Source organism: Crinia signifera, chromosome 2 (assembly GCF_055691185.1).
Source record: "Crinia signifera chromosome 2, ASM5569118v1, whole genome shotgun sequence".
Taxonomy (NCBI): domain Eukaryota; kingdom Metazoa; phylum Chordata; class Amphibia; order Anura; family Myobatrachidae; genus Crinia; species Crinia signifera.
In genome coordinates this window covers 110,760,203-110,785,678 of record NC_139218.1, presented here as the reverse complement: position 1 = coordinate 110,785,678, position 25,476 = coordinate 110,760,203, and the positions used below count along the sequence as shown (strand labels likewise).

At 42.4% G+C, this 25,476-nt stretch overlaps 1 protein-coding gene and 1 pseudogene across 3 annotated transcripts in view; both read right to left on the bottom strand.

Moving 5' to 3' along the window:
* The window catches only part of LOC146059969 (EF-hand calcium-binding domain-containing protein 4B-like), an 87,673-nt gene extending 62,618 nt beyond the window's left edge, over positions 1–25,055 (bottom strand). For all 3 annotated transcript variants that reach the window (XM_083172700.1, XM_083172701.1, XM_083172702.1), the window contains exons 1-2: positions 24,938–25,055; positions 5,432–5,648 (exon numbers count right to left, since the gene is read on the bottom strand). In XM_083172700.1, the coding sequence (XP_083028826.1) occupies positions 5,432–5,638 (207 nt within the window). In that variant the 5' untranslated portion in view covers positions 5,639–5,648; positions 24,938–25,055. The remainder of the gene's footprint in view (positions 1–5,431; positions 5,649–24,937) is intronic.
* LOC146060893 (U2 spliceosomal RNA) lies at positions 11,902–12,037 on the bottom strand (annotated as a pseudogene).
* Positions 25,056–25,476: the final 421 nt, after the last annotated feature.

Here is a 25,476-nt window from a genome sequence, read left to right as displayed (position 1 = left end):
CCAGGCCGTGGGAACACACAGAGTAGATGGCTCTGATTGCCAAGTGGCAGGGCGCACACACAGTAGATGGCAGTGGCACACAGTGAGTCAGTCAGACTCAGCCAAAAACAGATGGTGCACAGTAGACGGCCAGCCCGCAAGGGTCACTGACAGGCCACCTAGTACAGGCAGTGGCCGTGCCGGGGTATGGAAACTCTGGGACCCTTCATATCTCTGGGGCCCATCACACTTGTCCCCCTTGACCCCCCCCCCTGTCGCTTGCAGTGCTGGCATGTAGGATCTAATGCTTGTGACGTGTGAAGGAGACTTTGGCTTTAGGCTGGCCAGCTGGTGCTGTAGCACAATGTACATAAAGTAATGGTTCATTCAGTAAGTTATACTGGCACAGCCATCTGGCAGTCATCCTAAGAACTTTACACCCACAGTACATTGGGACAGGTGATAGCTAACAAGCATGGAAAAAATTAAGGCCTTTATTTTATGCCTTGGCTATTATCTGCAAGGCACCCCACTTTCCTGGCGCCCTAGGCTGCAGCCTAATCCGCCGATTGGATAATAGAGCAATTATTTGTAAATTACTTTATTTCTCAGAATGTTTTTGTTCAGAAATTATTGCATGGTCATTTTTTCATGTCTTGTGGCACTATATAATTGAAATTATGAGTTATATTGACAATGCTCTATCATTTTATATGAATAGATATCAATGTTCTAAGCCACTTAACCCCATTCTCTATCGCCAGAGCTACCTGTTGGGGAGATTATTTATCAGAGTATGGCTTCCAATGTGAGCAATTATGTGTTTGCCACCACACATACCAGCAGTATCCTCTTCTGAGTCTGGGCTACGGTCATTGCTTTGGAATTTGCATACACACAAAACACTGAATAGTTATGAGGCTGATACAAAATAAATACATCATCATATTTAAGGCACCGAAATTTAGCAGTGCCAAACAGTAAGGGGACGGATGCTAACATCTTTTAAAGCTAAAATGACATGATTTGCATCATTTTAGCCCCTCCCCCACAGTGATGCATCCAAATCTGCGCCAAGAGTGATGCAGGGGGTCCTGGTAAGATGCAGAGACTTGCACGCCTTTGCGGTGGGAGGGCCATTTGTTTTCAGTGAGCCTCCCGGCCATTGCGGGAGGGTAAGCAAGTATGGGGTATATTTACTAAAGGACAATTTTAGACAATGTTGGCCAATATTATTTAAAAACAAAAATTCATATTTATCGATACAAATCGATCAATCGATCTTTGATCGATGGTGGGTTTCCATGGAAAATATTTAAAAATGCATATAAAAAATGTATCTTAAGCCCTAGAAGCCCAACATTGATTGGCAGACAGGCAGAAAACGGTCAAAATGCATTAGGTTGACATGGTCAAAAGGTTGACCATGGTCAAAAGGTCTACCTGAAAAAAGTTGACATGTTTTTCATGTTTTTTTTCCCAACTGGCTTGTTCCTACTTTATCATCCCAGTGGGCATAGTGGGAGTATATAATAGTATGCATAGAGCATGGTGAGCGAAACCAGCCATGCCAGGGGACGCTGTACACTATTACGGTGACCATATCGACCTATGTCAACATAGCCACCAAAAACCATGAAAAACTCATGTTGAACTTTGTCAAGGTTATCTGTTTCCATGTCAACAGTTTGTTTGTGTTGACCCTTTGACCTTGTCAACCTAATGTATGTCGACCCTTTTCATGTGTCGACCTTCTGCCGGTTGACCAATAGGGGTCGACCTATTGACTGTTGACCTTATGCTTGTTGATCTAATGATCCACACCTAGTGGAAGATGGACAAGTGATAGGAGATGCATTCATTGAAGAAGGCAGGTACAGTAGCTAGCAGGACAAGAAGTGATCAGGGTTTTGGAAACATCCAGGCAGAAAATATACGATGTAGTGACAAATCAGGGCCGCTGATAGACAGCAGGAGTCGGAGAAAAGGTAGCAGAGCACTGGTCTGTGCTAAGCAACAGCAAGGTGGAGGCGGACCCTGCCTGTAACAGCTTACATTATACTTTTCCCACAATGAAAATGATTTAATTGCATAATGGTGAGGATACTTCAAACTGATTGTATAATTTTACTGGATTTATATAAACAGAGTTCTATACAGTTATATGGTTCTGTACACATTTGTATTGCTGGCTAATGCTACTAAATACCATATTGGCTGCATACTGTTTATTTCATAAGTATATGCATTTTAAAATTAATATTTAGGGGGATTTTCAGTCTTCCGCTACTATTCCTGATCAGGGAGATGGCGGCGGGGCCCTAATCAATGTTTTCCTCCCCGACAGCATTGAACAGGGATCTCGGCAGAAAGTGCCCAACCTCACAAGCAGTCGAGCACCTTCTGCTGAGACTGGCCGGGAATTGACGAGCTCCCGGCCGCAGCTCACCGATTCCTGGCAACCTTCTTGGCGCTCGGCAGGCGGGACATTGAAACCGGCCTGCAAAATCCTTGTTGAGCTGGCCAAGAATGAGACAGGATCACGGCTATCAGGCCAGTCCAACAGTCATGACCCGACATTGAATACCCCTCTTAAGGTGAAAGTAAACTTTTCAATTGCGTTAAAGCACATCAAACATATAGGAGTGTATTCAATTACTATAAATATACATTAGTTTTTGTGCTAATTATTAAGAGGTCTGGCAGGTGAATTAAATACTCAAATACTCTAAAATTGCTGTTTCTAGCAATATACATTTCACCATTAAAAAAAAGAAAACATAATGGTGAAAATTTAAGAAGATGGGAGTTCTATTTTACATGGGATGTTGCTATGGGCAACCAATCAGATACTATCTATTATCTTGTAGAAGGTGTTAAATAAATTAGAAGTAGATTCTGATTGGTTGCACATATCAACTAAAATAGAACTCCCATCTTAGTAAATTTCCCCCAATGTCTAGCTCTGCTCCAGGGGTCTTTAGACTGATCCCCTTTACTGGCTAAATTGCATAAGAGCTGCATAAACAACAGTTTTTTTTTTTCTTTTGGGTATATGTGAAATATATATTTATATAAATAGCAACTGTTTGCAAACTTTTTAATGTAATAATTTTATATTGTTATAAAATTAGTGTTACTGTACATTGTGCAAAATATTTATTGTTAAGATGTGCAATATGTGTAAATGTACCGGGTACAGTACTGAATGTTTAATGGAGTGCTGATTCTGAAGCAGTATATATATATATATATATATATATATATATATATATATATATATATATATATATACAAAATAGTTTATTATACAATATAACAATAAAAATACATATCTGAATATATTATAATATGTGTGTATATATATATATATATATATATATATATATATATATATATATATATATATATATATATATATATATATATATATATATAGTGTTGCTGTGTGTCCTTTTTTTGGGTTTGGCATCAGGGCCTGATTTCAGTCAGTTTTGTGTATGAATATATAATTACTGACTAATTACTGTGCCTTGTGGACAGCAGCCGTGCAATCAAATAGCCTTTTTTTAAGGTGCGTACACACGGGGACGATTTTGTACACTATCGCGGGAAATATGGTCGCTAAGCGTCTGCACATAGGCCCCTTCCAGGCTTACATTGCCACTGGTTTACATCCACAGTAATAAACACGTTAGTATTATAATGCCAATGGGTACATAACCAATACTTCCAAGTGGACCACCAATACTTCCAAGTGTAAGTAAGTAAGTAAGTAAGTAAGTTTTATTTATATAGCGCACTTTCTCCAACAGGACTCAAGGCGCTTTACAGACAATAAAAATAACAATGCACATACTGCAATACAAAGGGTTATCAGTACAAGGAACAGGCAACAATGGCAGTACAAATGTACATCACACATACAGATATGCACAAGACGCATTCTAATAAGGGACACGGACATGGGGAACATATTTACCGAGCTGTGCAGTACCCAGGCAGCCATTCAGCGGCGCCACATGGTGATTGCACAGCCAGTAACAGTACTGATATTTATAAACTAGATGTACTCTAATGAGGAGCACAGACATGGGGACCATATAATTACTGAGCTGTGCAGCACCCAGTCAGCCAATCAGCGGCGCCACATGGTGATTGCACAGCCAGCTAGGTAGCCAGTAACAGTACTGATATATATACTAGATGTACTCTAATGAGGGTCACAGACATGGGGAACATATCATTACTGAGCTGTGCAGCACCCAGGCAGCCAATCAGCGGCGCCACATGGTGATTGCACCAGCCAGTACTGTACATATAGAACACAAAAGAACAGTACAGGGTACACAGAACTAGTCATAACACAATTAAAGCACAATTCTTAGTACACAATACAGCTGAGATATAAGGAAGTGAATGAGAATAGATGCAGGTATAGATTGTAGATGAGTAAGAGAGCTGTAGTTGAAATACAAGAAGAGTGCAGTGAGAACAGGAGGGAGGAGGGCCCTGCTCTAAGGAGCTTACAATCTAGAGGGAGGGGGAGACAGACAGGTGACATGAGGTGCAGGTAAGGAAACCTGAGGCAAGAAGTGAGCATGGCAGGACACGAGGCAGCAGGTAAAGAGAATGGACAAAGTAGTCCTCTCTCTCCTCCTATCCTCCTCTTCCCCCTCCACCTGCACCCTTGACCCCTAATAGCTTTGCACCGTGGGCCATGCCACAGCACACCCTGCTAGGGGCAGAAAGCATGCAGAGTGAATAGGGAATGCACAGGATTGAGGAACCATGGCTCTGGTACATAGAATGGTTCAGTATGAAGTTCATTGTCCTGGCTGTGCAGACTGTAGGTGATGCTGGGTCAGGTAACTCACTGCAGAATGCTGGATTTTCAGTGGATGATGTTGAATTTTATGTCCTTCTGTGTTCCTCCGGTATTTCTTTATGTAGTTGTTCAATGTTTGTTCAACTGTTTCTTTAACTGTTCAAATGCTACCCTTAGTTAAGAACACCCTTTGCTAAAACAGCCAGCTGCAAAACAGCAAGCTGTCTTGCTTCTAACCCTACAGAAATACTATCCCAAATTAAGAGCCAGGCCAGGCCAGATCATTTGCCCACCTGATTGAAATGCTAATTGTACAAAGATCATAAACTAGCCTGATTAGCCAACCAAGAGGTATGCTAATATTGGCTTACTTAGAACCTTCCAATCTATACATACATCTAACAAAATGGACCATTGAATTTTTAATCCGCTCACACATGACTACTTATGTGGCTAGTTACATCTGCTTCATGTTACTGGATATAAAATTGTTCATTCATGTTCAGCAGTGCACTTTTTAGTGTTAATTAGTGATTAATTACCATTCTAAAATAGCGATAGATTAAATTTTTACATATCATATGTTATGGTTTTACATCTATCACAACATTTTCTTGAAATTACCTTCATGTCATCACGTGTGATACATATGTTACCATCTGTGTCAACTTCTGAAAATACTATTTTAATTTTTTCTGCCATTTCATTAAAAATAGCATCTTCTTCACTTCCTAGACTTGTCTCGGTTACACTCTCATCGGTGTCTTCCTGTTTGTGTAGGCTTCTTCTGGATGAACCCATCTTTCTTCCTTTTGTTCTTTTCCGCTCCATGCTGTTTAAACTGTTGAGAAAATGAAGAATGTCACATGCAGCATAAAGCTGTGTAGGCCTGAACACATTGCTCTATCTTAGTGACACAAAGTAATTTATTGGAAATAAAATTCTAAAAGATGTGGCCTACCATACTCCTTCATGCATATATGCAAAGAGTATCGGGAGCAGGTACTGATAGATCACAAAGGACTTGCAGGACAGACCATTCAGATATCTACTGAGATATTCAATATCACACTAAGATTTGAAATTGTTTGATTGCCGACATGGGGTCAGGAAACATTTTTCTGACACCATACTTTTTGGTGGGGCAATTAGAACCATGCTTTTTAGCAGGGGTTCTCAACTCCAGTCCTCAAGCACAGGTCATGGGTACTTGTGTAGTTTCACGGTGCCACTGCGCGCACAGTCTGTGTCTGAAACTTGGCAGCTTGCCAGACACTCTGTGTTTACTGTGCGCGTGCCGCTCTAGCTGTTCTCAGCGCAGCGCGTGGCTGCTTTCCTTATGTAAGCTACGTTATCAGCATAGCGCTGGGCAGCAGCAGTGCACCCAGCGCTGACAGGTCACTGAGGTACTTGTAGTTCCACAGTGAAATAGGCAGTCCTGCGCACCACTGACAACCCGGCAATTTAGACACTAAAGCGTCTAAAACCAGACTCCCTGGACTGGACACCCCGGCAATTTAGAAGTCTAGATTTAGACGTCTAAATCCAGACTCCCTGCAAACCGCTAAGATGGGGGCATCTAAATTTAGACGATAAAGCGTCTAAATTTAGTAGGGTCTAGGGGTACACTATTAAACCTGTTCACAATGACTTTAGTCGACGTAACAGCTGTCGACCTTGTTAATTCCACTATCCATGCCAACCTGAAGCGTGGCGAGCACAGTGAGCCTACGAGGGTCGGCAGTACGCGTCCTACGACCTTTTCATACCCCCACTATCCACGTCGGCGTGGAGTTGATTTCATAAAGTGTGGCGAGCGCAGCGAGCCACCGAACCCAAAGCGTGGCGAGGGGCCGTGGATACCTTCACAGGTATCCGCGTCCCCTCGCGGGCTTCACAGGTATCAGCGTCCCCTCGCGGGCTTCACAGGTATCCGCGTCCCCTCGCGGGCTTCACAGGTATCCGCGTCCCCTCGCGGGCTTCCCAGGTATCAGCGTCCCCTCGCCGGGCTCGCTGCGCTTCGGGCTCGCCACACTTTATAACATCATCTCCACGCCGATGTGGATAGTGGGGGTATGAAAAGGTCGTAGGACGCGTACCGCCGCCCCTCACGGGCAAGCTGCGCTCGCCACGCTTCGGGTTGGCGTGGATAGTGCAATTAACAAGGTCGACAGCTGTTACGTCGACTAGTGTCATTGTAAACAGGTTTAATAGTGTACCCCTAGACCCCACTAAATTTAGACGCTTTAGCGTCTAAATTTAGATGCCCCCATCTTAGCGGTTTGCAGGAAGTCTGGATTTAGACGTCTAAATCTAGACTTCTAAATTGCCAGGGTGTCCAGTTCAGGGAGTCTGGATTTAGACGCTTTAGCATCTAAATTGCCGGGTTGTCAGCGCAGGACTGCCTATTTCACTGTGGAACTACAAGTACCACAGTGACCTGTCAGCGCTGGGCAGCGTGCGCTGGGCAGCGTGCGCTGCTGCTGCCCAGCGCTATGCTGATAACGTAGCTTACATAAGGAAAGCAGCCATGCGCTGCGCTGAGAACAGCTAGAGCGGCACGAGCACAGTAAACACAGAGTCTGGCAGACTGCCAAGTTTCAAAGTTTCACTGTGCGCGCGGTGGCGTCGTGAAACTACACAAGTACCAGGTCATGTTTTGTGGATTTATTTTTATTTTATTTTTTTAATCTTATTTGTATCAGCGTAAAAACAATACAGATCGAACATTACAATTGGTATACATAAAACTATTTATTAGGGAAGGTTCAACCCTAAAGAGCACACACAAAATAATGACAAATAAGTATGAGAAGATTAGAGCAGCCATTAATGGTTGTTATTAAGTGTATACAGTATGGCAAAACAGCAGTACAATGACTGAAGATTATAGGAATGCCATCAGTACAGAAAACCTTCCCCCACTTGAAAAAACCCAAACACACATTGGCCTTGATGGGAAAAAATTAACACATATTAGCCCCCACAAGGAAAAATAAAACACAATGACCCCCGAAGAGAAAAAAGTAAAACACATTACAGGAAAGAAAGACAGAACATACATTGTGATCATAATATAGTCATATTATGGTCTCATTTAAAATAGAAATCCAAAGGCAAAAAATATAGGGGATCAACTAGGATACTACATTTTAGAAAAGCAAATTTACCTACACTTAAGCAGTCTCTATTGGGATACATTGTTTCAAGGAAAAACACTAAAGAAAAGTGGGAGACCTTTAAAAGGTTATTGTTAGAATACATAAATAAGTTAATTTCCACAAAGACAATAGTATTAAGCTTAAACTGATGTGGCTAATAATGAAGATAAGGGGAGAAATTGCTAATAAGAGGGAGGCAATCAAATTGTTTGAGTCCTTCCACTTATACAAGGAATGTAACAAAACATGCAAAAGGCAATCATAGTTGCTAGATTGGAAAATGAGAAGCAAATTGCAATGGAAAGCAAGACAAACCCTAAAAATCTTAAGTTTATCAATGGTAAAATGTAAAAAAATAAAATATAGGACCCCTAAAAAGTGAGGTAGGCAGATTTATTATTGATGCTGAGGACAAAGTAGAGCAATTTATTACATTCTTTTCTTCAATATTTACTATAGAGCAGTGGTTCTCAAACTGTCGGTCCTGACCCCAAAGTGGGTCGCGACCATCTCTGCATGGGGCCGCGACTCCATGTTGTTAATCATCAGGCTGATGACTTCTCTAATCTCTCAGCCAGTGATCCAAGTAGTTTGAAAAATCTGTAGAATTGTCTGTTACTTTAGACTCCTCCCATCATTTTGTGCCTCCACAATACTGCCATGCATGTGCTGTCTGCTGACCATACATGTGTGTGACTGTTCTGTGATAACTTGTTGGGGTCCTGAAATAATTTTGATTGCCTGACGTGGTCCCAAAGCAATAGAGAACCGCTGCTATAGAGGATCAAATGGTGGTATTATTACAAACAAGTAGAAATGATAGCGTTCCGTTACTTAATACTTGTTTAACTGAGAAAGAAGTTCATAATCATCTAGGAAAAATGAAGATAAAGTACGATGCATAAATCTCCAGGGCCAGATGGCTTGCACCTTAGGGTTCAAATGTAGCTCAGAAATAGCTAAGCCACTATACTTAATTTTAACAGATTCAATATCTTAACACTCTGTATCAATGGACTGTTGAATAGCACATGTACTGTAGTGCTATACATTAAAAGAGAAGCAAAGCACATCCAGGAAATTATAGATCCGTAAACAGTGCCAGATTAAGCCTTTGGGGGGCCTGGGGCACTTTAGACAGGGGGCCCCCTTGCACTTGTCATTACTGGCCGCAAACTGCATGGGAGAATATTACACTGTGAAAACACAGAGTAAAGGCAGTATAAACTTGGTCAATGGGTAACTGCAGGGGACATATATATATATATATATATATATATATATATAGTCTTGTACAAGTGCAAGTGAATACAGCATTCACTTGCACTTTGAAAATATAAGTATCTGCTTTATAAATCCGTTAGTGCCGTTTTTATTCCCTGGAGCCTGGGCTCAGGCCGGGGTACAAGACTGTATACCATTTGAACATTAAGGGCACCGCGGTATATTGATATTTTTGTCTGGAGTGCCGAACAAGCTAAGTTTTCTATATATGTATATATATATATATATATATATATATATATATATATACACATACATACATACCACATGAAAAGCCTGTGTTTGTCCCTCTGCACCTTACTCTGTAGGACTGTAGGAGACCTCACAGGCTCAGTGCTGCCTCTGATTAAAAACCCTCCCATGACTAGGCTGCTGCTGTCCTCCATGGGCTTGAGAAGCATGTAATGAGCTCCACCAATCAGAGCTCAGCACAAACCTCTCAGCCTCTCCCCTCTTGTGCAAAGTGTCATGGGACTTAGTCAACTCCCAGTAATGCACTGCACACTTGTGCAGTCAGTGTGCCTTGGCACCCGATGCTCAGCACCATTAATCATTGGCAGATTGGCAGATAGGTGAAGCTGCAGCACTACCCCACTCCCATGCACAAAACCTTTAGCTAAAAAAAATACATGCCAACCACAGGGGGTCCTAGCTAGGGGGGGGGGGGGGGGGGCTGGCCCCCTTTGCCCCCCCTTTAATCCGGCCCTGCCCGTAAGTCCAACATCAATAGTGGGGAAGTTACTGGATAGCATTCAGGATTACTTGATGTGCAATAAGATTATTAGTGGAAACCAACATGGATTTGTGAGGGATAGGTCATACTAAACTAATACAATTAGCTTCTATGAGGAGGTGAGTGGGAAATGGAACATTTTCAAATTCAGCTAAAGTTTTAAGCCAGGTTCCTCAAGAGTCTGTGCTGGGGCCACTTCTTTTTAACATATTTATTAATGGTGTAGGCCAGAGGATCCCAAACTATTTTGATTTAAATCAGAATTTATTTCAAATGTTTCTTGTTCAGATATTAAGAAAAAATTATTAAACTAAATATATTTTTTTTATGTCATACTTAATTATGTGATGAGGGACAGCACTTGCTTCTGTTTGTCCACATATTTTATTATTAGCATCCACTAGCACTATTTTTACCTAGTACATTAACCATAACAATTTTAATTGATCCTGGACCACCAACCCAAAGCACCCCTGCAAGTGTCCTGAGGCACCCCAGACCTAGGTAATGGCCTAGTTAGAAAAGTGGCAATTTTTGTAGATGACACTAAACTATTTAAGGTAATAAAATCAGATCAGGATGTAGTCTCTGTACAGAAAGACTTAAATAAACTAGAGGATTGGGCAGCAACATAGAAAATGAGGTTTACTATTGATAAATGTAACATTATGCATTTTGGGAGTAGAAGCTGAAACAAGTGGGCAATCTATAATTTATATGGGGGAAATATAGGGGAATTGTCAAAGGAGAAAGACTTGGGGGTGCTCTTTGACAGTAGACTTAGCTGTATTGTTCAATGTCAAGGAGCAGCAGCTAAGGCCAATAAGGTAATTGCATGCATAAAAAGAGATAGAGAGGCGAGGGAAGACAGTGTAATTTTGCCACTTTATTAATCGTTGGTATGGCCTCATCTAGAATTTTGTGTACAGTTCTGGTCACCACTCCACAAAAAAATAAATTTGGGAAGTTCAAAAGGTTCAGAGAAGAACAATACATTGATTAAGGGGTTAGTGGTTTTGGGTTATGAGGCAAGGCTAGCCAGGCTAGGTATGTTTACATTGGGAAAGAGGGGATTTAATTAACATATGCAAATACATAAAGGGTCAATAAAGTGAAGTAGCTGGTAATCTATTTACCAAGAGGTCTGTGCACATGACTTGAGGTCAAACCCTAAGGTTAAAGGAGAGAAAGTTTGGTACTTATGTATTATCTGGACTCCCATGTTAAATGCACCCCATTTTTTCATACCCCTACTATCCAACTACGCATGGAGTTGATTTTATGTAGTGTGGCGAGCGCAGCGAGCCACCGTGCCCGAAGCGTGGTGAGCGCAGCGAGCCCCGCGAGGGGACGCGGTCTCATAAGAAAAACGGGAGTCCAGATATTACATAAGTACCGAAAGTTTCATACCCAACAAAGAAAGGGATTCTTCACAGTAAGGGCAGTTAAAATATGGAATAATCTACCAGTGAAGGTTGTCATGGCAGATTCATTTTACATGTTTAAAAATGTGTTAGACTTATTTTTAACAGTGTATAAATATTTTCCAGGGGTATAATCATTGATTATAATATGAGTTTGTAGAAACTCAGGGAGCCCGAGGTGTGCTCCTAACACCAAGGATAGTGACCTAAATGGTGCAAAGGGGGCCGTACATACTTATTGACTCTCTCCCAAAGGAGAAGGGCCCCGTTACTCCCCTTTGCCGAAGCTTAAAGCGACCCTCTTCCCTCAACCCCCGGAAGTATTAGGGCGGTGGGTCTCATCCTTCCGGGGCTACACACCCCATCAAGAGAGTCACCTAATGGCCCAGTGTTTCTCCCCTCACCTTACCAGTGGAATTACGGCGTTAGAACTGTCCCACCATCTGGCAGGGGTGAAGGTACTCAGCCAGACTTTTCCCTGCTTCCAGGCATGAGGGGTCCCATACCCTCCGCCCATTAGAGCAGTTACTTAGTCCAGCCTTTCTCTATTCTTCTGCCAGGGGCCGGTCATACCCACTGATAAGAACAGATACTACACTTGATCTTAGCCAAAAGGCCGAAAAGCGATTATAATATACTATAGTGGACTCATATTGGACAGCCATTTTGGGTCATCAGGGACTCTGGTTTATGTAATGTATGTCTCGGGTGCCAGGGGGCTGGGCAGGTGATTTATGTCCTTTGGTTGGGGGAGAAGGTAGTGGACTGGGGGGTTGGTAGGGTGGATAGTGTATTTGCCAGGGATGTGGGGTACAATGTGTTTGGGCCAAATGGGAGGGTGGTAGTATAAGTCAATAGAGCCAGGGACATAGTGTATGTCCCTGGGGCTGGGAAAACAGGGGTTGGTAGAAGGGGGGGATTGTATGTCCCTAAATGTTTTAAAACAAAGGCATTTGTCATTCTGATTGTGTTATGCCCAATATTTAAAAGGTGTTTTTACTAGCTGTATCTTGCATGGACCTTTAAATATCAGGCATACACATGATCAGAAACATCGGGTTCTACAACCCAACATTCTGTATATAAAATCCTAGAGGATGATCCACCAAAACAGCTGCGTCACTGGGGTCGGTGACACCCAGTGTGCAGTATAAATCCCCTGCAGGTACAGTAGCATCGGAAAAAGTAGACGTGACTTCAAGGTGAGGGGACTCATTACACACACCTGTTTTTATCACTCCGGTGGCTTACCCAGCATTTTTGGAGATGATTGGCTGCCCCAAGAGACTCTGCCTGCAATGTCAGCACCTCCTCAGAGACAGGTGCTAGGTGCAGCATGACAATGTCAAAGTGCAGCTCCTGAAGAAGAGTCTGTATTTTGTTGTCACCTCCTGGAAGAATGACAACTGGGTGCGGTCAGCACCTCCCTCACCACCCTGGAGACAGCAGTGCACCAAAGGTGTGACCGGACTGGGTAGATTATAAAGACTTAAATCCCAAAAGCCAAGTGGCTTGTTATTTTTGTGTGTTACGTAAGTGCTATATATTCTGCAAGAATATTTATAGAGTTCTTTTATGAAATAGATTGGATTTCCCTTTGACGAGTAAGTAAAAAAAAATACTATGGTATCCGTTTCAGTGAATAGAGGCATTTTTATTGACTTTTGTAATACAACAGATGCAATTCCAATATATTATATTGAAGGACCAAAACCACACTTATTGCTGTATGTATTTTACTAACAGAATTGATGTTAGAATTACTATTATTGATATTTTGGCAATATAGCATTTACATTTAATTTTGGTTTTGTCATAAAACTTTAAATTGTGCAGCTATTTTGCCAAAATCATATAATTTCCAACACATGCAAAAGCAATATATGTGGGTCAACATCTTCAAATTTACTTTATTCTAATTGTTGCTCAGCAATATTTGACCCTAAAGATATATATATAGACTGAGCTAGAACACTTGGAACAATCACACTGCAGCAGAGAGAGGACAAATGCACCAACAGGAAACACTTGCAGAAGACAAATGAAGCACTAGCATCAGTCTGTGCTCCTAGCATGCTTATACCCACTGGAAGGCCAGGATTGGCTGGGTAGGTATGACAGGGAGGTTAGACCGTACAGGATTGCTTCAGATTGACATGTGACTGGAAAGTACATGGCAGCCCCCATGTCAGGCTAAGGTGGGAAAGACTGTTTGTATCCACCACGCCCGTGGCCAGGAGCAATGGCGGCAGACTGGGAGATTGCCGGGCACTGGACACTGCCACTCTACTTGAGGAAAGCGGCACACCGGAGAGCTGCACAGCACACAAGACGCCGGCCGCATTGGAACTCGATAAACAAACTCAGCCTGCGCAGACACTCAGCTGGTAAGAGAGCTTGCTTCAGTCCTCGGATCGTGACAATGCTGCTGTGTCCTGGGATGCAGTGTGGCAAAGGAGGTGCTTAAAGTGCTAAATTATATTCCAAGGGTGCATTTCCACACCTCCCAACATCCCTCGGGGGACCGCAGCTCTCCCCAAAGGGCCAGGCCAGGCTCTCGACTGTCTTGCTTTTGAGAAAGAGGGGTACATGGGTACATATACTATTGCAATCTATTTTCTGTATTGTGTATCATTTTAACTTATAGAGGAACCGTACTCACTATGGGGTTTATTCTAGTTCATTCTTTCTGACAAAATCCTTCTTACAAGGACAAAACCATGTGCACTGCAGGGGGGCAGATGTAACATGTGCAGAGAGAATTAGATTTGGGTGAGTTATTTTGTTTCTATGCAGGGAAAATACTGATTGCATGATTTTACACTTCAATATAGACCTCACTTTGAAGAAAAACCCCACCCAAATCTAATTCTCTCTGCACAAGTTACATCTGCCCCACCCGCAGTGCACATGGTTTTGTCCATCTAAGAAGGATTTTGTCAGAAAGAATGGACTAGAATAACCCCCTATATCTTCTTATGGATTAAAAACAAAATAAACAACAAGGGAAGTCATTTTTGGGTATCTGAAAATAAATACACTCAGGGTTTATTTTGTTTTACAGCAAGGGGAAGATATACTGTATATGGTTCCTGTGTAAGTTAAAATGATAATATACAATAGAAGACTTACTGTAACTGCTAAACTAACATTTAGTTTTTTATGATTTCCTTGTGAGTCTAGTTTGTAATAATTTATTTATTTACAGTTATATAGCGCCGCATATTCCATTGCGCTTTAATAGCTATTAAAAATATCAGGAAACAGATGTATTTGGTTAAAGTTGCACAATTCCGCAGAAATATTACAATGTCATTTTATTAAACAAGGAATTAAGCAAGTACACAACATACAACATTAAAAGGCTTGCCCAAGGTAGTAATTATAAGTAGTTGTTCTGTAGTAGAACAACATTAAGACAAAGGCATCATTTACAAGTCTCTTGGCTAAGGAACAATATTTAAGGGAGGGAGCCCAAGGTACAATATAGCAGCCAGGTTTCGCTTTAGTTTAGTGTAACCTGTAATAGATTTTAAACAAAATCTTTTTATATTTAGTCCCCTATTTGAATTAAAATGGAACCATCGTCACTACCAATATTGAAGATTTTTTTTACATGTCACAAACTAATTGTGTAAATCTGATGTGTTTATATTTGAAAAATAAATAAAGATTAAGATTTAAAAAAAACCTAATTGTTTTGGCAGTATAGCCCTTCTTATGAAATTATTCATTTTAATAGCTTTAAAATTATGTTCATATGATTGCATGGTACAACTTCGGAATAAATACAAAAAGGATCCATACAGATACAGAGGCACAATGTGGGTCATGCATCATCTGTGCCCTATTTTTTTTAACACCTTTGTATAATAGACACTTGTAATTCCACTCTCCTTCTGAAAAGTTCTAGAGTTCCAATTATCATTTAAAGGCCTATTATGAGGACTTCCGGTTCCAGCATTGATGAGGACGGCAGCAAAGCACTGAGCTCCGCTACCGCCACAGCTTGTCAGCTCCTGCACGCCGCACACCAGACCACCGCTGCCGCCGAGGGGGACACTGGACACGCGCCCATCTCATGTAAGTGTCTCTGAGACACCCCAGGCACCCCCCACACAGCCAGAACTCTTTACACCCCAGTCTCAGCAGCCCCAAGCAGCTCCACTTACTTATGCTGACATGGTTAGAGCTATCCAGGACACTATTAATCCTATCCTGGACGCACATGCTGCTAAGCTCCTGCAGGCAGCAAGATATTAAATCACAGCTGAAGCAGACCACCAAGAGGGTAAATGCTAATGAGGCCTATCTTGGTGAGGCCTTTTAGGATATATACTGTATACCCTAAAATCCACTACTGACACTTTACAGAAATCTACCTACCAGATGCAAATTAAGCTTGATGATTTGGAAAATCATTCTAGAAGAAATAACCTGTGTGTGCTTGGTCTCCCTGAGTCCCTCAAGGGCCCTGCTTTATTCACTTTCCTAATTACCACACTCCTCACCCTATCGCAAGTGGAGGAGGCCTGCAAAGGCATGATTATTGAAAGAGCCCACAGCTTGGCCCCGCACAGGAGGAAACAAACAGAAGACCAAGGGCGGTCATATTTAAATGCCTTAACTTCCAACATAAAGAGGCTATATGGGCAGCATTCAGGCAAAACAGGTCCCTGCAGTGGGAGGGCAACAAGTTGCTCATATTCCAAGACTTTTCAGCCGAGGTCACAAGAGCCAGATGATAATTTTCCCCCTTATGCTCCCTCCTGGTAAAAAAACACACAAAGTATTCACTTCTCTACCCCGCCAAGCTACGCATCTTTTCTGGTACATCCTTTAAGGAATTTAGCTAGGTTAGTGATGCAGAGGCATACCTGGTGGAGATGGCCCAAGCTACCTTTTCCTCTGCTGGCCCAGACATTTCATAAGAAACACGACCACGATAGCACCTGGCTGCTACACCTAGTCTCAATTTGAATGTGTGGCCCGTGACTGACCCTGCTTATCCACACTTCTAGGTCTTTGATTTGCTTCACTCCATATGTGATCAGGACCTATGCTCTATAGATCATTTGCTGCAATTATATGCACCTATGGGCTGGCATCACCCACAGACTGCTTTATTATGACCCTACTGACTACCCATGGTTGCCCCTAGGGGGCACTCCTCCCTACATGGCTTCAAGTCTCAATTTAAGCAGTGGTATTTTTCACAGTTTCTTTATTCCTTATTCACTTTACTATATATGTTTTCAAAAATTAAGTGTGTGCTTTATTTAACTTCCTCTTTGGCCGAAGGCTGACCGGGGAGCGATTTACACCCCTGTGCCACACTGCGAGCATTATAGATACTATCTAAGGCTAAGGCGAGCATTTTGTTCATGTGCTTACGTTGCCCTACCCCGGAGACAATGGTACCCAGTAGTCCTACCTGCTGCTGGGCCTCCGGAAGTCCTTATGTATATTATTATGTTTGTTCCCTGTAAGGGGTGTTGGGGAGTATGGGACTGGTACTAGCAATTGCAAGTTACATCATCTATCTTATCCATTTAATCATGGTTGTGGTACCCCCGACTCCCTGGTTTCCCCCTCCCCTCTCTACCTCCCTTCTCATTTTCCTCAAGTTTTTGCCTTTTGTGTCTTGTCTTGTGTTTTATGTCACTGATAGCCTTCAAGATACGCCTATCTGGCTCCTCCCTAAAGCGTTTACCTACCTGCTCTGAACGTATTTTATTGATCGCTGTGATGTGTCACGCATGATCTAAAGGTAGCAACATTGAATGTTGGTGGCTTCCATATTCCTTCCAAACAGAAGAAAACTCTGCTTTACCTACATAAAATTCAAGCAGAGGTGGCATTCTTACAAGAGACTCACTTGACACCCCCTGAAACCCTCAAATTGAACTTACTGGGATGGACGGTGCTGGCATCGCCCCCCTATAATTCAAAATCTAGAGGGGTCATCATTTTAGCGAAGAAGCAGCCCCCAGTGGTCATCCATTCCTCCACGGCTGATCCTGATGGCAGATTAATTTTATTGGATGCCACCATACATTCAACTAGATACACGTTATGCAATGTATATGCACCCAATTCCTTTTCTAAACTGTTTTTACCCTGCTCACCCAGTATTTAGATACCACAACTGTATTGGCTGGAGATTTCAATGTTACAAAGTTTAATGAGTTAAATCGAGAGTCATCTTCGCTTACTAGAAGACCCCCCTGACATGGTATGCAATACTTAATGCCTAGCCTGCAATGACATCTGGAGGGCATGCCAACCTGTAGAGAGAGAATTTTCTTGTTTATCTGCTGCTCACAATACCCTATCCCGAATAGACTGTATATTACTCTCTATGAGGGTACATAAATCGGGTATAGAGACTATATCCATATCTGACAACGCAGCATGCTCGATTACTCTAATTTCCACACAGGACAGAGGCTCTTATATTCATTGGCGCATCCCTAGCCACTTAGCTAACTCCACCAAATTGAAATCCCTCCTGGAGTCCACCTGGATGGAGTATTAACACAACAATCAGTTGGTGGAAACGGGCTCCCCTCTATTATTATGGCAGGCATCTAAGCCAGTATTACGCAGAGCAGTCATCTCCTACAATTCCCACATATGAAAAGAAAAAACTAAATTATTTCTTGAAGCCCAGTCCAGTCTAACATCCACTTATCAAACTTTCAAAATGTCACCCACAACTGCTAACAAAGCTGCATTCAACCAGGCTAAAACAGTATTTGATACATTACTCTCAAAAATAGAAACACAAATGTAATTTCAAGCACATAGATTTGGGTTAAATCCAATCGGCTAATGTCTAATTTACTGCAGGGACAATACCCACCTACCATTATCACCGTCCTGAAAGATGGCAATGACACATTGGTCCGCACAGGCTTTAGGGACCACAGACTCACATGCCATATTGTCACTGGATGCCGAAAAGGCCTTTGACATGATCTCTTGGGATCACTTATTTAGCACTTTACATAAATTTGGAGTCCCTGGGGCCTTCTCTGAGGCGATCCGAAGCTTATATGCAGGTTCCACCACTCAGATGCTAGCTAACAACTACTTATCTCCCCCCTTTCAAATACTTAGAGGCACCCGCCAGGGTTGTTCCTTATCCCCACTTCTATTTGCCCTCGGTATCCTGGTGGGAACGGTGGAGGTCAAACTCAGTATGTTTGCAGATGATATGCTCTTATTTCTGTCGAACCCTCACCTCTGGATCCCAGCAGCCATGTCAGTCATAAATGACTTTAGTGCATTTTCAGGTTTCAAAATTAACTACACAAAATCCCATATGTTTCCTATTGCATTACCCCACTCCCTGATTGCAGCCCACCCCCCTCTGCAACAGTTTACAGTCTGCTCATCACCGCTTAAATATCTGGGCATCCTGATCCCACTCCAACTGGATATATAATACGCAGTTAATGTTAAGCCAGTTTTACAAGCAATAGCGAAGTTGATTGATAGATGGATGATTCTTCCCCTCTCTTTGTATGGGCACGTCACAGTGGTTAAAAGTGTATTATTCCTGAAACTATCATATCTACTGCAAATGTTACTCGATAGTGCTGGGGGGGACCTCTGGCCACTGTGGGGGGGTGCGGGCGACCGAGGGCAGCACCGTCGGAAGGGGACGCGCGCGCACCTCGTGCGAGCGCGTCCCCTTCCGGCATACAGATGGCGGCGGGGAAGGGGATGGCGATGGCGACGCCATCGCCATCCCCTGCAAAGATGAATCCCGCTACATCTGTTTATATAGACTGGCACCAGAAAGGTATATCAGCCATACGAAATATATTTGACCCTGGTGGCACAATCATACCTTTCTCAGACCTTACAACCAAATATCACCTCCACAAATCCCAATTTTTTATATATCTGCAAGCTCATCACTACGCCCAATCCCAACCAAACCCATTCCCCACCCTCAGTCACCCTGGACCCAATTTTATCCTACTGGCACCACACAACATTTTAGGCTATAGGATTAGGAACCTTTACCAACAATTGATAACTATTCCAAAATAAAAATTAATGCAGCACCTTGAACTTAGATGGATATCAGACATCCCCTCCTTACCTTCATATAAAATCTTACTGAAAAAACTACCATCATCCCTAAAATGCCTCCAGTCTGCCTCCCTTCTCAAATTCCTCATCAGGGCATGTGTTTCCCAACAACAGAGAAGCCATTTCATCCTTGATGACCTAGGCCTCTGTCCCAAATGCAAGGCGAGAGGTGCTACCTTCCTCCATAATTTTTGGGAGTGTGGCTTAATAAGAACCTTTTGGAGAAAACTGTTGGGTTTCCTGAACACTTTGCTTTTCCTTGCAACTTATGGTGCCCATACACTAGTAAGATTTATCTTCAGATCTGGCTGGTTGGAACAAAAACATGGTTATGGATGAGAGACAGTCTGTTTTCCAACATTTCCAAGCAAATGGTCAACTGTCATTTGCTCTCATCCATAACCATGTTTTTGTTCCAACCAGCCAGATCTGAAGATAAATCTGCGTGTGTATGGCCACCTTAACATATGACCCGCTTCCCTCCCTATTCCTTTATTTCCACGACTGGGATCTAGGTATCAACAGAAAATGAATTATCCCTCTACTTACTCTGATCTTAGTTCTAGCGAAAAAACTAATCCTGACCCACTGGATTCATAGGACAGGTCCCTCTCTGACTGAATTGAAAAACTTTCTCCTAAATATTCTATTCTATCTGCATTATGTCATATTGAAAAAGGGGTCGCCAGATTCTATGCCAAATGGGAGATTTATATTCTAACCCTAGACGCAGACATGCAAACAAAAATACAGAAGATATTTGAAAACACGACCTGGTTCTTCCACCTGACCCAGCGCCACCTCACATCCTAATGAATACTGCTATTCCCTACAGTTATAAGCCCACAATTTGTTATGAACATGTTTGGTCTGAATGACCTATGGTACCAGATGCATCTAGATAATAGCTGTCAGTGTCTTGTCTTGTCCCCCCATCCTTTCCCTACCTCGCGCCCATCCCCTCTAACCCCCCTTTGTTTTCTTTCTGCTTTGTCAGTTTAATAGTTAAAGTATTATATCATATTAATATTGATATTGTTGTATATGTTTATATTGCACATCTTAGTAATTTGATTTCCCAGTTACAACTTGAATGTTGAAGTTAATGTTCCACAAACAAATAATATAAATCTGTTGGACTGCCTATTTCGGTTTATGCCCATACAACTTGCCCTCCCGGATTGTGAGGGTGAAGACATCATCTCACTGCATTCCTACCAGATCTTCACCACAATGTCAATAAGCAAATACTCTTGTCATCTTTGTAAAAATTGTCTTTATTTGATATATACAATGTAAACCTGACAAAATTTTCAATAAAAATGTAGGTACTTGTGGATTATCACGGCTCCCATCGCATGCCATATATAGTGGCATTCGATGGCATGCGATGCAATGCGATTTTTACCGATTTTTGCAGTTTTTTGTCAAAATGGCATGCAATCGCATCGCATGCGATCGCATACGATTTTTCACTGAATTTTTTTTCGCTTCGGGCTCGGTGGCTCGCTGCGCTCGCCACACTTTCTATTCTCAACTCCACGCCGACGTGGATAGTGGGGGTATGAAAAGGTCGTAGGACGCGTACCGACGCCCCTCGCGGGCTCGCTGCGCTCGCCACGCTTCGGGTTCGTGTTGATAGTGGGGGTGGTACAGCCTCAAAAATGCCATTTGGGGGCCATTGAACATGTTTCATACTAATTCCAATGCATTTGGATGCTTTTCAGTATACGATCGCATGCGATCAAATCGCATGCGATGCGATGCGATTTTTTTCGCATACGATGGCCATCATGGGAGCCGTGATAATCCACAAGTACCAAAATGTATTTTCAAAAAAGGCCTTTTATGGAAACATATTTCCACTTTATCAACCTTCAAAATTCCAATTTGTACCACTGGCCCTTGGGCACACCACCAACGTACTATCTTGCCTATATTTAGGATATATCACTTATATTCATATTGGTACTTTTTGAACATTATATCCATTTATAATTTTACACCATACTGAAAGGGCCTGAGTGGAATCAGTTCTTTCTCCCTGTCTGCATTTCAAAATTATGACAGCTTAGTGCAGGTCTCAGTTTAAAATATATGGGTTATTGCCTAGCCAAGATGGTGTCACCTAGCTATACACTTACTTGATAAATAAATTGAACCTCTGTTTAGTCCTATAAAATCCTCAGGCTATGGAAACTGAGGTTACATCAGAGATTTTCTCCACAGGAGAAAAGTTAGAGTCCGCTGCTTCAGTCCTCTAGTAAAATAGAAATCAGTGATAGCTCCTTTCTTTGTCATAAAGGCCATTATAATTTCTTCATAAATAGACCACTAAGTAAGCACATACCAATTCAAACTGCCAACTTTCCATTCCTTGCCTTGGACCTAGAGGGTTATTCTGATTCACTCAGAAAGGCAGAATCTCTCTCTTATGGACAAAACAATCTGTACTGCAGGTGGGGCTGATGTAACAATCCCTAGGTCTTCAGAACACAGCCCTTTCTTGGTTCTCTTTCTACCTACCTAATTTATCTTTCAGTGTTCGCTTCTCTGATTCTACCTCCTCCTCACCACCTCTGTCCGTTGGAGTACCACAAGGCTCAGTCTTAGGTCCTCTGCTTTTCTCAATTCTATACCTCCTCACTTGGGAAACTAATCAACTCTTTATGATTTCAATATCATCTGTATGCTGATGGTACTCAAATCTATCTATCCTCCCCGGAAATTGTACCCATCAGTATTGCTCCGTGTCTCAGAATGTCTTTCTCCCATTTCATCTTGGATGTCATCTCAGCACCTCAAACTCAACATTTCCAAAACAGAATTAATTATATTTCCACCAGCCAAGAGTAGTTACCAACCTGATATCTCTATCACTGTTGAGAACACAACAATTAATCCTACTCCACAAGCTCGCTGCCTAGGGGTCATCCTCAACTCAATTGTCCTTCATCCCTCACATTCAATCCGTACCTCACACAAGACACTGCAAAAACTCTAATCCATGCACTCATTATATCACGCACTGACTATTGCAATATCTTCCTTACCGGTCTTCCTTTAAAAGACTCTCACCAGAACAATCCATTTTGAATGCAGATGCGAGGCTGATCTTCCTGGCTAGACGTCCATTGTCTGCTGATCCGCTCTGTCAGTCCCTCCATTGGTTGCCCGTATATTACCGCATTCATTATAAAATACTTCTACTTACATACAAAGCCATTACTCTGACTACACCGACTTATATCTCTTTGCTTATCTCAAAATATATCCCCACCCGACCTCTTCGCTCTGCACAAGATCTGCGTCTCTCATTCACACTCATTACTCGCTCCCATTTACACTTGCAGGATTTTTGTCGGGCAAATAAATAAGTAAATAAAACGTGCAGAGAGAGTTAGATTTGGGTGGGGGGTGTACATCAAACTGATATCTATAATGCAGTGTAAAAATAAAGCAGACAGTATTTACCCTGCACAGAAACAATAAAACATCCATATCTAACTCTCTCTGCACATGTTACATCAGCACCACCTGCAGTGCATATGGTTTTGTCCATTAGAGAGCGATTGTGCCTTTCCGAGTGAATCAGAATAACCCCCCTAGTCCATTGAAATGATCTGTTTTGCAGATACACCTCAGTATGTACAGTACTTAGGAAATAATGATAGCATCACTTTAAGCCCAACTTACCACCACTTGAGGACTGTGCCAAGTGACAGGCCTAAAGTTCATATTGGACACACACTTTGTGAAATTGGGCTGCGTTCCCCGTATAAATAATATTTTAGTTTGTGTTATCCGAAATTAGTGTCTTGTAAACGTACAAATCAAATCATGATAAACTGGCTGTTATAATGCAATGTTCCTCTGCAGCCTAGAGTTAAGATTTATTTATTCCATGGCACAATAAGCAACATGGCTTTACCCAGTGGCATAAGTACCATGGGTGCAGGGTATGCAGCTTGCTATTGGACCCGGACTGACTCCAGGGCCTATATCCCCAGCACTTAATTACACTGTACGTCAACGATAGAAACAGCCATGGGGCCATACAGCTGCAGGTGGACTGGGCCAAGGGGGAATATAGAGGTATTTGGTCCTATATTCAGTAGCCTGGAAACCAGTGGCGGGCTGGGCAGGATGCCACCTGCCCCCCAGATCAGTACAATGTAAGTATTTCAGGCCCATCTAGCTGCAGTAGACATGCAGAGGCTGGCCCTGTCCTGTAATGCTGCTAAGCTGCAGAAGTTAACAGAAAATGGCTGCCCCCCCTCCCCCCCCCCCCACAGCTACAAAAAAGATGGCCGCCATTGACGAGACAAGGTTTCCTTTCATAGGAACACTAGATGGGTAGAGAGTGAAATGGCGGCAGGGCTTAGAGGAAGATTTGAGGGGAAGAGGAGCTACAAAAGAAGTTTTGATGCACCAAGGGAGACAATAGAGATAGAGAGGTCAGAGGTGAAGAGGCTCCAGAGCAGAGGAGAGTCCATTAACCAGGTAAGTGGCTTGGGGGAGGGGATAGCTTATCTGTCTGTCTATCTATCTATCTATCTATCTAGAGATGGAGGCAGGTTTATCTATCCAGCCGGTGAGCTAGAGCTTACTGTCTCGGCACACACCTTTAAATGTACACCCCTGAAACCAGCCTCCAGCCACCCCCTCCCTCTCTGACACTCTGCAGCTCACGCTGAGGTGGACTGCGGTATTAATAGCATGGGGAGACCAGTACCCCCTGTGTATTTAACAACTTGTACCCCCCTCCTGTGTATGACACATGTCCTACTTCTCTTTGTGTGACAACTGGTAAACCCCCCTACCCGTGTGTATAAGAGTGTACACCTCCTGCCCCACATATGTGTGTGACAGCATGTACCCCCACTCTACTCATGTGTGTGTGTGGGTGTGTGAGATTACCCCCACTCTACCCCTGTATGTGTCACCTTAACTGTAGTTGTGGCTTTCAAAATATTGCTATAGAGCCCACACAGTTCTGGTCATGACTATGCCATTAAGCTGTAGTGAAAGTAATGCAGAAAAAATTCTCATAACAAATTACAGGAGTGTTCACTTTCAATGTGCATATACTGTACATGGGTTTCTAAAAATCCTTGTTGAAGTGTAATTCTGTCATATTTATATAATAGGTCATGAAATCTGCTAACTGCTAATTATTTTAAATCAATAAACACTGTAACAGTATAATGCTATTACTGTCATTTAGCTACAGTTACTCTGTAAATAGATTATCTAATAGATAGTGTGCATTCGAAGACTGCCTTCAATATTCCTCCACAAATATTCCTGTAAAAGTCATGTGTTTTTAACTTTTTAACAATGTGTGAGCTAACAAAATCATCTTTTCATGTTCTTGAGCCAAATTTCACAAAACAGGTGCGCCTCTATCTGGGTAACGTACCTTGTAATAGATGAAGAGTTTAATACTTGAAGGGTTTCGTCCGCAGCTTTATAGATATGTGAAACAAGACGTTTTCTCTATTTGTTAGCTGCGTACACTGCATTGTATTGTGTCATTTTCTTACTCAACTCTGCTTTTCCGCTCTTGACCTGCAACTTTTTAAAGGTTTCCTTTCTAAGAGGAAGTGTGTCACGACTGATAAGCAGTGTAGTATTTCCAATGTGCTGCTTTCTTTTTCAGAGGGAATAGCAGTGCATTAGATAAACAGGTAGATGTACAGATAGAAAATGTCACATATTTAATAATGTAGACACTTAAGCCCCACACACACAGGGCAATGGGGGAGCCGGTGCTGAGCAATGTGCTTAAGCACGGATCGTTCATCACCCATCTCTGCACACCTGCTATGCACCCGCGATGTGTGCTGAGTGATCAGTGCGGAGCAGCAATTTTCCTATGCTGCAATCTTAGCAGGAGAGACAGTGCATGCATTCTCTTTCCCTATGGGTGATGGCGACGTGTGGGGCCACCCATTGCCA